A 17,182-nucleotide genomic window follows, 5' to 3' on the forward strand; every position below is an offset into this window, starting at 1 on the left:
ATTATGAAATTAAGTGAATTGAAGAAAAAAAGACTACTTGCACTAACCGAAATAAAATAGAAATAGACCAAACCGGTACCTTTCAGTTTCTCTCTTCTTTTGTCTTCACTACAGTGCCAGAGCTATCTCCGTCGCCGCCATTATCTCGTCGGCTAATAAAGTTATCACAGACGAGAAATCGACGTCGGAGGAGAACCTATTACTCTCTCTCTCTCTCCTCTCTCTCTCTCTCATCGACCAAAATGACATCTTCTCTATCACTTCACTCCTCCTTCATACCTTCCTTCGCTGATCTCCCCGACCGAGTAAGCCTGTTATTTTAATTTTTATTTTATAACTTTAAAGCCATTTTTATTTTATCTCAAATATAAATTCAGTCCTTTTCTTCTCCAAATTTTTCTATTGCTTTTGGTATCCACCAACTTTGGTCTGGATCTCAAGGGCTTGCAGAGTAAGAACTCTCCCTCCAGTGTTTCCTTTTCCAAGTTTCCAACTTGGGAGAAGAAACAGATCTCAAATCGGGACCTTTTCAAGCTAAGCTGCGTGATGGAGAAAAGTGTCGATGGCAATACTCGTCCTGTAGTTAACACTACCACCCCAGATTGTTTGAATGGTTCGTGAAGCTTCCTTCTTTCATTATTTGTATTGGTGATGACCATAGTTTAAGCAGTTTTTGTTGATGGTGTTTCCCGATTTTTTTTACAGCTACAAATATCAAAGAAGAGGCTAGCGTCTCTACATTACTAGTGAACTTGGATAATAAATTTGATCCCTTTGATGCAATGAGCACTCCGCTTTACCAGACCGCTACATTTAAGCAGGTACTGAATGAATCTTGTGGAATCGAATTAAAACGTTTTGTCACTTTATGCTTTGGTTTTAAGTTTGTTGGTTTGCTTATTTTGCAGCCTTCTGCTATAGAAAATGGACCATATGATTATACAAGAAGTGGAAATCCTACACGGGATGCATTGGAAAGGTTATTGTTTCTTAGCTTCTTCTCGATTCCTAGGTCATCTTTAGCTATATTTGTATGTGTTTTCGATAGAACATTGCTCATAAAAGCTTTCTTCTGTTCTTTATGGGTTTTTTTAGTCTCCTTGCGAAGCTTGACAAGGCAGATAGAGCATTTTGCTTTACTAGTGGAATGGCTGCTCTTAGTGCTGTTACGCACCTTCTCAAAAATGGTAATTTGCGATAATGACCTCTCTATTGAATTGTAATTTCGTTGCAGTAGCTTGGTCCCAAAGACTTGAGTTCATTGTAGTATTTTTGTTTTGTCTCAATAGGCGAAGAAATTGTTGCTGGAGATGATGTATATGGTGGCTCAGACAGATTACTATCTCAAGTAGTTCCAAGATCTGGCGTTGTGGTAAAGTTAGTATTACTACCAATGATTCAAAATTTTGAAAATTTCTTATTCTTAAAACATGATAAATTAATGATTTCATTTGTTATATTGTAGACGAGTAAACACAACTAATTTAGACGAGGTTGCTGCTGCTATTGGTCCCCAGACAAAACTTGTGTGGCTTGAGTCTCCAACCAACCCCAGACAACAAATTTCCGATATACGAGTAAATTCTCTGTGAGATGGTGGAAATCGACTTATGTTTCTGTAAAGTTTAAGTAATTTTATGTTTTGCACTTTGGTTTTGTTTGTAGAAAATAGCTGAGATGGCTCATGCTCAAGGCGCACTTGTGTTGGTGGACAACAGTATTATGTCACCGGTGCTCTCTCGGCCATTAGAACTTGGAGCTGGTGTGTTATAAAAGACTCATACTTGCTTACTATTGGTTAAAAGTATCGTTATAATTCTCAGATCTACTTCTTAGTACTCATACTTTTAACTTGTCTGGCTTTCTAGATATCGTGATGCACTCGGCTACTAAGTTTATAGCCGGACACAGTGATGTGATGGCGGGTGTGCTTGCCGTAAAAGGCGAAAAGTGTGTTTCTTCTACTTCTCTTCTCTGCTTTTGAAATGTTTGAGATATTTCGTATTACATTCTCATTACTCATTTGTTAAAATTCTCAGATTGGCAAAGGAGTTGTATTTCCTCCAAAACTCAGAAGGTTCTGGATTAGCTCCTTTCGACTGTTGGCTTTGCCTACGAGGAATCAAGACAATGGCTTTACGTATAGAAAAGCAACAGGTCTTGACTTTTACCCTCTCTAATTACGTATAAACAATGGAGTTATTTGTATATCTTTCCTTTTTTTGTTGGTTTGACTACTTACATGAGATAGGAAAAATATTCAGGAAAACGCACGGAAAATCGCAATGTACTTGTTTTCACATCCAAGAGTGAAGAAAGTGTACTACGCTGGTCTACCAGATCATCCTGGTCACCATCTCCACTTCTCTCAGGTACTAGTAACCTTTAGCTGATATATGAAAAGAGCAGAGATAATTAAAGTTCCCAACACAAGATTACCTTTTGTTTCTAAAATGCAGGCAAAGGGTGCAGGATCTGTTTTTAGCTTTATAACAGGATCGGTTGCTTTATCCAAGCATCTGGTAGAAACCACCAAATACTTCAGCATAGCTGTCAGCTTTGGTGAGAGTCAAATATATTTTTGTTGTCTGTTGTTTTGCTTATGGAGAAGCTGTAATAGTATTCGGGGGTGTTTTGTATTCTGATTCATCCACTTCCTTTCTCTTTGTTAGGGAGTGTTAAGTCACTTATAAGCATGCCATGCTTCATGTCACATGCAAGCATACCTGCAGAAGTACGCGAGGCCAGAGGCTTGACGGAAGATCTTGTCCGTATATCTGCAGGCATTGAAGATGCTGATGATTTGATCTCTGATCTTGATATCGCTTTTAAAACCGGTCCTATCTAAGCTTCCGTTTGAGAAAACACTGTTTTTCGAGTCTCAGATTTTTTATCTTTCATAGGTTCTTGAAGTAAGAATTTATGTAACCATAAAACATGATTTGGTGTTTAACACATCAAAAAATAAACAAATCACTATTGTTGGATTTCTTCTGCTGCTTATTTGGGGTTTAATCTGTACTAGAACTTGTAATAGACTTCAAAGGCAGCATAAGTACTAAAAACATGATTATTATGTTAAAGTACAGATTTCTTCAAAGTGGAGTACAAATCTTAAAGCCGGTGAGCAACTTGTCCTGAAATTCTGTTTCAGGTTAGGTAAGAACAAGAACATGGAACAAACCATGACAAAATAAGAACAATAACATGGAACAAACCATGACAAAACTGTACTTGAATTTACCAGATTAATACCTTTTTGTTCACTAGGACACGTACTTGTCTACACATGACAGCGTAGCATTGTGAACTGAATTTGAAAACTACAGTGTGCACATAAGTGACATGTTACAGATCCTTCTTACCATTTTTAGATAGTTCAGTTGAGTTTTTTAAAACCAAAACTAAAAAAGAAGTCAAAACAAAATTAAGAATTGGGTTAATCACCATGTAAGATTTATTAATCACATATAAACATTATCCCCATACATCATCATCATTGATTCATTATCATCCATCTATATTCTCTCTCTGCATTCCCTACTGAAACCATGTTTTGTACCAGCAGAAGCATTCCTACAATAATCTACAAAACTCTAAAATCAGAAACCGGAAAAAGAAGCATCATGGCGATAGAATCAGACGGCGGTTGTGATACCATCGAATCTAGGACGTGATCTATCTGATGAGAGCCCTTCTTCTATAGACTTCCTCTTGTTGTTACACAATGTCTGCTCCTCTTGTTGTACTACTTGCAGATGTAGTTGTTTCGGTTCTAATTCCGATTGAAGAGGCAAGATTTTGATTCCGATCTCTGTTGAATCTTCAATCTTTGGTTCAACTGCAGCTGCTTTTACGGTTCCATTTTCGTCTTTTAAAGGTTCTTCAATCTCTTCCAGCTTCTGGTTCTTCAGCTTTGTTTTCATCATATGGGGTTTCAACTTGTTGATATCAGCCAATCTTACTGGTTTCAAGAAAAACTCTTCAGCTCCTTCTTCCAAACATCTGTTCATGATTAAAAGTGTATCAACATAAGAGTCTTCCTATACTTCCCCGGGAAAATTATGATGAGACACTATCTAAAGGAGCTCAAGCTCAAACTGTAAAGATTCAATCTTTCATTGTTCCTTACCTGCTGATTCTTGCAGGAACGTTCTCAGAGGACATTATTACTACTGGTATGTTCTTAAAAGCTGATGATTCCTACAAAGTTGAAAAACAAGTTTATATTAAATTCCCGGATAAATCAAAAGACGTTATCAAGAAACTGTACACACCAAATAGCAAATAAACAAATCACTAGAGAAAAATAAACAGATCTCCGATTGACATTCTCACTTTCTTCATTGAAAACAACACTTTCTCAGTTTTCTTCGAAGACAAATTTCTAGAGATAAAATCGAGTAAATGAGGAAGGAGAAAAAATGTACCTTGACTTTCTTGAGCAAATCATAACCAGTCATGCCTGGCATACAATAATCAGTAATTATAAGATTCACTTCAACTTCCTGTCAAAAGCCACGATCAAACAGAATAAGCAAATATCCACTAGACGAAGACTTGTAAAACTAAGTTCGAATCAAAATTAGTGGAAACTTGAAGATAAACTTAACATTCGAGAGATTTTTTTTAAAAAAGAAGAATTTTCGAACCTGGTGAATTTCAGGAGATGTAGAAAGCGCATTTGGTTCGTTGCTCTCACTACCTTCTCTTAAACCCAGAAATTCCAAAGCCTTAGAGCCTGAATCAACAGTTGTTACTGCAAATACCGAAAACATAAAGCTTAGATCTTTCTTCGATTCTTACAAGTTACAAGACGTATTCGTTTTCTTTGACACTCGTTTTTACCTTGACACGAAGACTTCTGAAGCAATCTCTCTATGAGTTTCCGATCGAATAAACTATCATCAACAGCTAATACATGGAACTGCGATTCCGCTGCCATACCCATTGCAGAAATTTGAAGATATAAAAGAATCTCTTCTCAAGATCTAATCTCAAATCGACGAACCAAGATATAAAGTCTCCGACTTTTTCTTTTGCTTCACTATAAATATTCAATTTTCTTTTTTCTCTTCTTTCGCCGCGATTACTGCTATTTTGATCTCAGTTCACGATGCGAGGAAGAGAAATAAAAATGGGTTTGCCCTTAAAACAAGATCTTATGATATGATTTTTCTTCTTCCACCAAATGTTACGAGAGAGAGAGGGAAAAATGGAACAAGAAACTAAATAGCTTTGAATTGTGGAGAAAGCAAGTTCTCTGATAGAAAAATATTGGGATTATTTTCAGAAGACAACGCAGAGGAAGAAAAAAACAAAGGTTAGAAATAAATAAAATAATCAAATCAAATCTTTATGAGGATTTTTAAGGATTAGATAAATGGAGGGCTTTGCTTTATATACTACTCCTCCCACAACCGCTTTGCTATTACACCAAATTTAGAAGATGTGTACACTGATAAAAGATTCGTGAAACAAAAACAATAAATTCAATAATTTCAAGGATTTTGGATTTCAGTGGTAATTTGTTTTTGTTTTTAAATGGGCACCAAAACAAATTATGTCTATATATAAAAAATAATTAAGTACTCTATTGGTTGAGAATTTGCTCAGTTTAGTTCCAACATTCGAGTTTCTTTATTGTAATTTAAATTATGGATGGGACCTGTGAACGTTTTAAGTGACAAAAAAAACTCGAGTTTTCATAAATTTTTATTCACGTTTTGAAATGAAATATCCACGGTTATAAAAATAGGAAGACTGTTTGGATAATTTAAAGACTAGCATAAGTGACTAGATTATGTATAGGGAAATTTTCTTGAAAAAGTTGGTAAATTTTACAAAATATTTTTCTTTTATAGATTAGATTATCATTTTTGAACAAAAAAAAAATTAGATTATCATTCATTATATTTGCAACGTACTATACCTTCGTATACATGAAATTTATGTGATTCACGACGAAGGTGTACAAAATAGACCATGTCAATATAGCCTAGTAATGTTAATACTATTGTTGTTTTACAATTACATGATAACATGTATTATTTGGTTTACAATACGTATCCCACTGATTAATAAAAAGAATGGAAAAAAGTGAATATTAAATCCAATTTACTGTATAAATTTTTGGAGTATTTTGTTGATCAATTCACTACTTTCTATCTTGTTTTTTTTTAACATGCACTTCTATCTGGTTGTATTTGTATATATAGTGACTATGTTTGGGCAATCTTTAAATATCTATCCATAAGAATCATTTTTCTCACCATATCTATCTTGCGTCGATAATTCATGCAAAGTTAAAAAGCATTTTCCGCGAATATTTTTCTCCTAGTTTTCTTCGGACAAATAATTTTCCCCCAACCTTCAAGTCATCCTATACTAAAATTCATCAGAAGAAATAAATACAGAAAAGGGACCCGCCAAAATCTTCAGAGATATAGGTGACGTCGGCAAAGATGACCCTTTTTTGGTTTTTTTTTCGACCCCTTTTTTTGTTTATTATCATTTAACTATTACTTGTGTATTTGCTCCATTTAAAGTCAATACATAAAAACCAAAAAATAGAAAGAAAAAAAAAAAAAGATAGATATATAAGAAAGAAGGAAAAAAATATTAGGCACAACGTGAAATAATGGTGGCGTTTACCGCATAAAGAGCAGTTGTGATGGTGTTGGTGCCAACGACATGGCAATATTTTTGTGGATTCTCTTCCAGAGATTTGTTTGCCATGGTCATGGTCATGGTCATGCTCATGCCCCGATTTTCATCATCATCATTGCCACTACCAACATACCATATCAGCCACGTGTCGAATTTTGGGAGCCACACGTCAAAGTCACTCCAATTAAACGTACCCTCTCTTTTATCAAGTGGGTTCCAGTTTGACACTCTCTGTTTCAACATTTCCTTTTTTTGTTAAAGCTCTTTCGACATTTCTTTCATCTCTTTATTGAATGTTTCGATCGGATAATACGTAATGGTTTTTCGAGTGACTGTTTCGATTTTTTTAAAAAAAATACGAGAGAAACTATACAGAATTATTACAATGGAATAATGCATACCTTTTTTTTTAAAGAAAATTTAAAACTTAATGATGAATAAGCAAATTTCAGTAAGAAAAAAAGTTTCCGATTATGTATTACAAAACGAATGGTTGTGAAACATTCTAGTTTTTCGTACATTTTTTTATAAACGTCAGTTTATAATTATAGACTTATCATTCAACCAAAGTCAAACTATGAGTTTCATGCAAGCTCACTTCTGAATTTCATTGATAATATGTTTTATTTAGCCAAATAGATTTGTTTTCCCCATTTAATCCAAAAAAAACTACCAGTCCACATGACCACAGCAATCGTAAATTCAGTTGTTCAACATGATGTGAGTAATACAAATGGACCAAATACAAGACATGAAAGAGTAAGGCACTCGAGTGATTCAAAGAAGGTGTATAAGTGAAGAATTGAGAAAAAGGGAATCAAAAGGATGGAGAAATTGACCAAAAAGATATGGCTCGATCACTCGAGTTGTCTATTTAACTGTAATCCACAATGTCGGGAAGACATGCTTTTAATCCACAAACAGTTTAATGGATCTTCATTACTATACAGCTATTCTCTCCCATCTCTCTTCATCACAACCATCCATTTCTCTTGTATGAGGACCCCTCCTCTTCTTCTTCTTCTTCTCTCTAACACAAACACTTCATCATCACAGATTTTGACACTAACACATGCAATTTTCATTCAGTTAAAAAAAAAAAAAAAGAGAATGTACTAGCATTTACTGACCCAAAGACCCCAAAGAATATCCAAAATTATTCACATTTTCTATCTCTAGACCACGTTACATTGATGGTTCTGTCATTCTCGAAAACGTTGCTTGGGTTTTACTATTTCAAATGTTTACACTTTTATTATAGAGAAATACAATAGTAAACAAACAAAACAAACAAAAAAATCAATATAAATGGTTTTTATGTACAGAGACGTGAATTGAGAATGTCATATTTAGTGGATGCGTGTCATAGTGACATGTGAAATGGACCACATGCAATGCAATGAACGTAATCCGAGAAGTTTTCGGGTCGAAGTGAGGTAGTTGAGTGGATTGTATTCCTCGTTAAGATATGTGTATGTGATCAATTTTCATATAATTATACACTATGTCCTTTTTGTAACTATAGAATTCAATTCATTTGGGGGTTGTTTGCTCACTGATTATCCAATCTTTCAATATTAAATATCCGGTTATATATAACTAAAATCACTCAGGCTTATATATCAACTATGTTCCATTAATACATCTATAAATATCAAAAAAGTATTTAGTGATATATAAACATAATATACATAGATAAGTTTAGTAATAATGGAAGTGCGGGTTAAAAAGAATTAATAAGTGTGGAAGCTTCGTTAGCCTATTAATTAATGTATTTATTAATGTTTCTATATCAAGAAATTTGGGTAAAATACGATTTATTATTAATTTTACAGATTAATAAAAACAAGTTTAAAGAAGTCATGTATGAACATTAAAAATAGTAATTTAAAATAGTAATTTAGTAAGTGGATTTGTGTTGGAAGCGTATATACAAACGTCCAACATTCATACCGATTCTTTAATTTATTGAAGAGCTATGAAAACAACTTCCAATTTCGATTTCGATTCTGAATATTTCCATCCTACATTAATTATTATTGTAAATAGCTTAGAACAGATTTATCTTATAAGATTGAGTACGATGCTATATATTTTAAAAACAAATAAATCAACACGCCATGGTTAGAATTAACTTTTGTTTCTTACAATGCGTAACGAAAGATGCTGTTATGGATGAAGAGTATAATTAAAACTAATGTATATGATATTGCAAAATCATAAGAGAAGCAGACCACATTAACACACACACAAATATAAATAAATATATAACTCGACTATAAAAAGTGCAATAGCAGACAGCAATAGATAAATAGTGAAATAGAAGTGATGTGAAGGGGCATTATTTGCCTTATAAAACTTGCACAATATGGCCCCCTCTCTCTTTCCCCTGTCTTCAGGCTTTTCTCCTTAATGCTCGCTTCTTTTGTTCTCTACCTTACCCCATTCAATAGTAAATATCAAAAAAACTACTGTATTTATATTTCTTAAATTCGGAATTTATTAAAAAAAAAAGGTTTATTTGTTCAACGTTGATGAACTTTTTGTTGACAGATGGCATCACATATATGAATCGTTTCCGTAATTGGGATCGATTTCAATATATTTATTCGATATATTGGACATTGTTTTCATTAGGATTTTTATGTATTTATTTTCTACAGACTGATGTTTAGTGCATGATATAGTTCAACCAGGCAAATAAGTTTCGCCGATTGCCGATTTTTTTCAGAATTCGTGTATTATGGTTAACATTGAATTCACAGATTTTGGCAACTTCGTCGAGAAAAGTTAAAAGAGAAAAATAATATAAGATATTTTAACCCAAAACAAAATGTCAGTTTTTTTTGGCAACTGCATGTTTAGAACTTTTTGTTTACTTTTTAACTCGACTAACTAGGTTAAGTAAGACTTACATATCACAATAGGAGTATATGTTATGATAGTTAAATCATGTCAATGTGAAAGTTAATCATCCTTTATTTTTACGATATTATATTAGATTTCTTATTTTTGGGGTTTCGCTCTAATTTTATTTTAATTTGGTAGAAATTAATTAAAGCATTAACTATTTAGACTTTAAAAATATTATACATGAAAAGATGTACATATCACTCTTTTTAGTTGGCTAGTTTTCCATCTTCTTCTTTTTTATTATGTCTTTTATTTTACTTGTCTTTTTATTTTTTCTTATAATAATTTTCTTCTCATTTCAATGAATTTTTTGTTGGGTTTAAATTTTACAGATAAGTTCGAATAAAATGACTCTCATACAGGTGGACTGAATTTCTTTAATTATCACACTAGCTACCAAAAAAAAAAAAACAGTCGTATAGCAATAGATTTAACTTCACCTTTTCTGCCTAACTAAGACCAGGTCTATTAGGAGGTCATCAGGTTTTTTGGACACAGGTTCATAAGTATATTGGATTTAAAAAAAAAAAAAAAGCCCAACTCTGATGAACCGATCATTCTCGTTAAGAACCTGGATCCGAACCACGTGGCGGAAGCGGATTGGACGGGAAAGCAGCGTAATTTTGGGGGAAAAAAATCATTTCTCTTTCTCTCTCTTCTCAATTTTTCGTTGCTCCTTCCACAACGAAGGATCCATCGACCGAGCCACGGTGGAGTTTAACAACGCCATATCTTCTCCGTCGCCACCACCGTTCTTCAATTAAATCGAGTGATCTTCTTAATCCATCATCCATGAAATTCTAAAAAGCTCTTGTGTATGATTGAAAAGCTCTTGTGTATGATTGAAAAAAAAAATATTTTAAACAATTATATTTTATTTTAAAGAACTCTTATGGAGTTCACTAATGGATGATCAAAATAAAAACAAGTTCATTACTGTCAGAATTGCAAAAAAAATTAATATAAAATTCTAATGAACCCTATAAAGGGATTCACTAATAGACCTGCTCTAATTCACTTTTGTTTATTAAAGTTGCCGACTAGACCTATACATTTAATCCATATGTATGATGGAGAAGGAGCTGATTACATGCAACTTTTAGCCGTTTTCTATAGTCCAAAACGGTAATAATCGCAAACCCTAATTTTGCTTCTTCGTCTTTTTTTTTGGTACCAACCCTAGATATTCTCAAAGTTGATTTTAAATTGATAATGATAGAGGAGTGATCAATAAGTCTATGCTTACTCATAAGTTCAAATGACGATTGTTTTATATTTCTGTTGACTCATTTATATATTTCTAAACTGTAATTTTCTCAATTCTGTTGACTCATTTATCGTTACTAGCTATCATTTAAAAGTTTTTTTTGTAAGTCACATTTGGTATTGTAACATCTATAAAATGAAGATTTTTTTGTTCAACTGTAATATTAGATTTTTCTTTGCTAAACAAACTGTAATAGTAGGTTAAGCTTAACGAATAGTTATGCGACGAAACGTTATAGTTTTTTTGTCCTCAGTTACATGCATGAAACATTGTTTGGAGGATATGTTTGATTAATTGATGAACCTTTTTTTATATAAAAACCAACCTACCATTTAATTATATGAATTAAACCGCGGCGTGCATTGAGTGGTTGTACCCAATCGGTCTAGTAATTGATAAAAATAATAATCTGTTTCTATGTATATACACTTGCATTATATAGTCGTCGGCGTGTTATATATATCAAACTACACGATTACATTAGGTACTATTGATGATAAAACCATACATAAGCTAAATGAGCTTATGGTCTTAATACGGTGAACCAAACCTAAGCCATTATTTTAAAAGATACGATATAAGTTCACAGGTTTTGAGAATATTAATAATTGAGTTCAGTATAGTCTTCTTTGACGTAAATGACATTGATATCAATTTATATCAACAACCATATAACATATTTTCATGACCCGTGTTGAGCCACATTATATATATATAGAGAGATATATATATCTATATATATGTTACGATCTTATTTATTCAATTATTTGAAAAATTATGTACACCTTTGATTTATTTTAAAAATCGGTTTTGTAGCCTACAAAACAAAAAATAACGTTGTTTGGGCAGTTTCTAAATGCTACCTAAGATGCTGTGGCAATTTCAGCATCTTAGGTAGCATTTAGAAACTGCCCAAACAATGTTATTTTTTTTGTTTAAGCATCATCTAATCGGGATGGCTCTAGCAGCCAAACTCGAGTCAGATGCCTAAACCTGCCTACAACTGTTAAGACTATACTTTAGTGCATATCTATTTTTTTGCTATTTTTTTGTTTGTTTAAACTACATATACTCTCGATAATTTTTTCGCCATAAAAAGATGAACGATTTAGATGGAACATAAATAGATTTAATTCTATATTATACAATATTACTATAAATTATATTAAACATACTGATAATTTTTTATATATATATGTATATATGTGTGCGTGTCATGTGTGTGTTGTGTTACTAATAATTTATACGCATAAACTCACCTGGTTTTACGATATTACATATTTAACCAGGACACGTTTGACGTTTCACAAAGAAAATAACGTTCTTACCTATTGGGAAAATATTTTTGCAAAAAAAAAAAAAAATGGAATATATATTGTATGTTGAAGTATATATAATACATATACGGGCTGAATACAAAATCGTGCACACAATACTCATCAATTAATTACTTCGTTGGTTTGAAAATGTAACGATAGTTCTTTCATTTTCTGCATCCGAAAGTGTGCCAATAATTTAGAAATTTATTATTCAATATAAAATAATAATGTAAACTCAAAGCTTAAAATGCCCTTACAATAGCTACTCGGACACATTCCAGATTTAGGAAGTGTCCCTCCGATGGAACACAGAGTCACATTATTGACACACCAAAACCCTTTTGCTTATTTTGTTCCTCTTTACCAGCAAATCTTTTATTATTTTATTTATCGCGCGTGTTACTCTTTTATGTTACGTATATCATATAAGATTGTGGTCTTATAATTAAGTTCGTTTAATAATAAAAAGGTACTAATTAGTGACATATATTTCTCCCATTCTTTATTAGAAACATCATTTATGATATTCTAAAAAGTCATTACAAAAAAAAAAAATTCTACCACTTCTTATTAGAAAAAACAATATATTTACATTTGATTATGTTCACCAATTTTTTTACGTAAATACTATCGAATTTAATCGTTTTTGCTAAGATTCTAATTTATTAAACAAATATGTATACATTGAATTTCTTGTATTAGGTACAATACTTTTTTTTTTCTCTGATCTTTTACTATTAAACTAAAAAAATATCACCAGTTAAATATTATTCTTGTATTTTTTTGTCAAACTATATATTATTATTTCTTTAAATGTACCATTTAATAATGTTTCCAGTGAAGTACTTTAAAAAAAAGTGAATTTGTCAATTTCTTAATACCTTGACATTGGTGCGAAATCTCTTGATGGCAGGCTAGCAATATAAAATTAGCTTGCTGAATTATCCAGTTTCCATGATGTACGTATCACGCAAACATAAGCCAATATTTCACATGCAACAGTTTTTGAACTTGATATTTGTTACAAATTTATAAATAACATAATTCTCGAGACATTTCTTTTTGTTTAAAAGACTTCTCTTTTCATATTATAAAAAAAAATAAAAAAACGGCACAGCTTGTTAGTAAACCAAAAATTTGATTGTCGACTCATATTAAAACCAATTTGTATTTTGGCACTACTGCTTTTTTTTTCTCCTTTTGAGTTTATGTATCCTTGAATCGTGGAGAATTCTATTTGAATGACGGGCTGGTTATTACATTATCTGTTATAAATTGGGCCGATTAGTGGGCTGTCCATTGACAAGTAGTTTCGTTATCTATCACCTCAATTTTGCTGGAGATAATTGATCAAACAACTAAATAGAGGCTATATCCGAATTAAACAATAATTACGAGGTAGGTTCATGAATTTGTCTAAAATCCGACAAAATAAAAGCAGAGAAGCTCAAAACAGTGATTGTAGTGAAACAGAGAATCCGAGTGCAATACATATCCAAATCTCACTGACCACCATGACCACGATGCTCAATATACTATTCCCAACAGCGATTGTAGCAATTATCGCAATCTTTGCCTCGAGTAGCCAAAATGGTTTCGGCATCTTCGCACCGCCTGAAATCGCCGGCTCGCGTGATGTTTTCCCGTCGGCGAAGGTGGTTAACCTCACCGGAGCTTCCGGTCCGGAGAGTGTAGCTTTCGATCCAGCAGGACATGGTCCGTACGTTGGTGTCTCGGACGGTCGGATCCTGAAATGGCGCGGGGAATCGCTTGGATGGACAGATTTCGCTTACACATCGGCTAATAGGTATATTGAATTGTGGAGAATTTCGTTAGATATGATCATTATTTAAGATAGCTTCAGGATTTGGTGAGACAAGAATATTTCTTTTATCAACTTTGTTGAAGCTCTAAGCGAGAAATGTGCTTTTTATCATGTCTTGTGGTAGACTTAGAGGTTACTGTGACAGTATCTTGAATCTAACATCTCAAAAATCGGATTTTTGAGAATCTCAGCCAGTTTAGTAATTTATGCTATTCAGTGCTTCGTTCTTCTTTTTTAGGTTATATTAGTTATTACGCATCTCTTAACACTTGTGGGATGTTGTTTTAGGCAGATGTGTGTTCGTCCATTTGCACCAGAGCTAGAGCATGTGTGTGGAAGACCATTAGGATTGCGGTTTGATAAGAAAACCGGAGATCTCTACATTGCGGATGCCTACTTTGGTCTTCTTATTGTTGGTCCTGCTGGTGGTTTAGCCAAACCCCTGGTTACAGAAGCTGAGGGGCAAACTTTTCGTTTCACTAATGATTTAGATAGTGATGAGCATGAAGATGTGATTTACTTCACAGATACCAGCACCAGATTCCAGAGAAGGTAACATGAATAGAAATACCAAAAATCTCATCTTTCTTGTCATGCGCATTTTCTTGTTTCAACACAGAAGCGAAAACGTTTTTCCAGGTTTACAAAGCTATGAGCTTTCTTACTCTGATGCATGAGTTATCCTTTTCTCTTGATGATGATGATTTAACTCCAAAGCGTTTTCATGTTCAGGCAATTCTTGGCTGCTGTTTTGAACTTTGATAAGACTGGAAGGTTAATCAAGTATGACAGAGCAAGCAAGAAAGTGACGGTCTTATTACAAGGCATTGCATTTGCCAACGGCGTCGCACTAAGCAAAGACCGGTCTTTTGTATTGGTAGCCGAAACAACCACTTGCAAGATCCTAAGGCTTTGGCTCTCTGGTCCAAAAGCAGGAACTCAAGACGTGTTTGCTCAGCTACCAGGCTTCCCTGACAACGTCAGAAGAAACTCAAATGGAGAATTCTGGGTCGCAATACACTCAAAGAAAGGTCTTTTCGCGAAACTCTCACTCAGTCAAACTTGGTTCAGAGATTTGGTGCTGAGACTTCCAATCAGTCCCCCACGGCTGCACTCGCTGTTCACAGGAGGAAGACCTCATGCAACAGCTTTGAAGCTGAGTGAATCAGGAGAGGTTTTGGAGGTGCTTGAGGATAAAGAAGGAAAGAGATTGAGGTTTATAAGTGAAGTGGAGGAGAAAGATGGCAAGCTTTGGATTGGTTCTGTTCTCATGCCTTTTCTCGGTGTTTATGATTTGTAGTTTTCGACATCATATTGTCACAACTTCTCTGTGCACGGTAACTTTTTCTGGACGTCCTTTTTGTATTTAAAATCAATGTCGGTAGTGTTTCCTATATATATTGGACTTTAAGTACTCTATAATTAATATTAATAAAACAGAAAAAGTCTTTAAATAAGGTAATTTTTTTTAATATCGTCAATTAATATAGACACTTGGAGCACCGAGACAAGAGAGATAAACAATGATAGTTACCTGTGCAACGTGTGTTGTGTCCGAAATCCCTGAAAGAGAAGTATATGTCTGTCTATTTATAGAGTAAATAAGTTCAGCATCATCACTCACACACTTTTTCTCCTGAGAGACAGAGAGATGCCGATTACACGGAGAGTTCTAACGCCGGTCGCCGCCGCTCCGGTTATAATAGCCGTCGTTTGCTTCTACTTTTGGTCATCAATCATCGCGCCGGATCGCCTAAAGGGCACGAAACACGTCCTACAAGTGGCTAAGACCATTCCTATCCCTGGCGTTGGACCAGAGAGCTTAGAATTCGATTCACAAGGCGAAGGCCCTTACGTAGGTGTCACCGACGGTCGCATCCTCAAATGGCGCGGCGAAGAACTTGGTTGGGTTGATTTCGCCTACATGTCTCCTCACAGGTTTCAGTCCTAAACCAAAAGTCTCCTAAACCCTAACCCTATTAACACTTCCTCGGTTTTCGTTGTTCCATGTATAGTCTTCTAATGGATTTTCATTGAGCTTCTCGGTTAGTTTGATACTTCTCTTTTTGTTTTGTTTTGGTGAGTGAAGAGATAACTGTTCGAGGGATAAAGTAGTTCCAAGTTGTGGGAGACCATTGGGACTTAGCTTCCATAAGAAAACAGGAGATTTGTACATATGTGATGGTTACTTTGGGGTCATGAAGGTCGGACCAGAGGGAGGTTTGGCCGAGTTAGTCGTTGATGAAGCCGAAGGTCAAAAAGTTATGTTTGCAAACCAAATGGATATAGACGAAGAGGAAGAAGTCTTCTATTTCAACGATAGCAGCGACAAATACCACTTCGAGTAACTAAAAATCACACTTTCCTTAGTTTACATTTACGTGTTTATATTTTTGTAACGAACTTGTAAATGTGTTATGTTGGTCAGGCAAGTATTCTACGTGTATATGTCCGGGGATAAGAAGGGAAGAGTGATAAGATACGATATGAAGAAGAAAGAGGCCAAAGTTATAATGGACAAACTCCATTTACCAAATGGTTTAGCTCTAAGCAAAGACGGATCTTTTGTACTCACCTGTGAAAGTGGTACAGATATTATCCATAGAATATGGGTCAAAGGTCCTAAAGCCGGGACCAACGAGATTTTCGCAAAGATTCCAGGTCCCATGGACAATATCAGGCGCACGCCTACGGGAGATTTTTGGGTGGCATTGCAGTCCAAACACAGTTTGTTCACTCGTGTGTTTCTGAGTCACTCTTTGGTCGGAAAGTTTTTCATGAAAACGTTGAAGGCCGAGACTGCGATTTATCTCATCAATGGAGGGAAACCTCATGGAATTATCGTGAAACTCTCTGGAGAGACCGGAGAGATTCTCGAGATACTTGAGGACAGTGAAGGGAAGACGATGATGTATGTTAGTGAAGCTTATGAGAGAGAAGATGGAAAGTTATGGATTGGGTCTGTGTATTTCCCGGCCGTTTGGGTGCTTGATACATCGGTTTACGATCGCAAATGAGTAACCAAAACGCCAAAAAAGAAAATAATATCATAATTTATGTTTGTTATAAGAAATGCATCTTCTTGTTGTTATTGTGTGCGTGGAATTTGAGGATGCTCCGAAATTTTGGTTCAACTGAGTAGTTTAATGTCGTTTTGTGGGATTAATAAATGTACGTGTTAAAACGAGA

The 17,182-nt window shown here is 34.3% G+C and overlaps 4 protein-coding genes across 4 annotated transcripts; 3 read left to right on the top strand and 1 right to left on the bottom strand.

Annotated features, from left to right (window-relative positions):
• Positions 1-39: 39 nt before the first annotated feature.
• Positions 40-3,086, top strand: LOC18019916 (cystathionine beta-lyase, chloroplastic). The gene is made up of 13 exons (XM_006402854.2): positions 40-305; positions 442-613; positions 706-821; positions 909-979; positions 1,096-1,187; positions 1,290-1,377; positions 1,466-1,577; positions 1,666-1,762; positions 1,869-1,950; positions 2,040-2,157; positions 2,265-2,372; positions 2,460-2,562; positions 2,673-3,086. Exons 1-13 carry the CDS (start codon positions 243-245, stop codon positions 2,846-2,848), a joined length of 1,398 nt encoding a protein of 465 aa, XP_006402917.1. The 5' UTR covers positions 40-242; the 3' UTR covers positions 2,849-3,086.
• A 355-nt stretch (positions 3,087-3,441) lies between these two features.
• LOC18019917 (two-component response regulator ARR9) lies at positions 3,442-5,339 on the bottom strand. Its single transcript, XM_006402855.2, has 5 exons — positions 4,849-5,339; positions 4,653-4,759; positions 4,431-4,508; positions 4,133-4,203; positions 3,442-4,005 (listed from the first exon to the last, which is right to left on the bottom strand). Exons 1-5 carry the CDS (start codon positions 4,949-4,951, stop codon positions 3,639-3,641), a joined length of 726 nt encoding a protein of 241 aa, XP_006402918.1. The 5' UTR covers positions 4,952-5,339; the 3' UTR covers positions 3,442-3,638.
• Positions 5,340-13,617: 8,278 nt separating this feature from the next.
• On the top strand, positions 13,618-15,456 carry LOC112087192 (protein STRICTOSIDINE SYNTHASE-LIKE 10). Its single transcript, XM_024157233.1, has 3 exons — positions 13,618-13,975; positions 14,282-14,545; positions 14,726-15,456. Exons 1-3 carry the CDS (start codon positions 13,683-13,685, stop codon positions 15,291-15,293), a joined length of 1,125 nt encoding a protein of 374 aa, XP_024013001.1. The 5' UTR covers positions 13,618-13,682; the 3' UTR covers positions 15,294-15,456.
• On the top strand, positions 15,232-17,018 carry LOC18019918 (protein STRICTOSIDINE SYNTHASE-LIKE 8). The gene is made up of 4 exons (XM_024157232.1): positions 15,232-15,330; positions 15,641-15,931; positions 16,083-16,337; positions 16,422-17,018. The coding sequence occupies exons 2-4, from the start codon at positions 15,645-15,647 to the stop codon at positions 17,008-17,010; spliced, it is 1,131 nt and encodes a 376-aa protein (XP_024013000.1). The 5' UTR covers positions 15,232-15,330; positions 15,641-15,644; the 3' UTR covers positions 17,011-17,018.
• The last annotated feature ends 164 nt before the right edge of the window (positions 17,019-17,182 follow it).

The sequence above is a fragment of the Eutrema salsugineum genome, unplaced genomic scaffold (genome assembly GCF_000478725.1).
Source record: "Eutrema salsugineum unplaced genomic scaffold, Eutsalg1_0 scaffold_19, whole genome shotgun sequence".
NCBI lineage: Eukaryota > Viridiplantae > Streptophyta > Magnoliopsida > Brassicales > Brassicaceae > Eutrema > Eutrema salsugineum.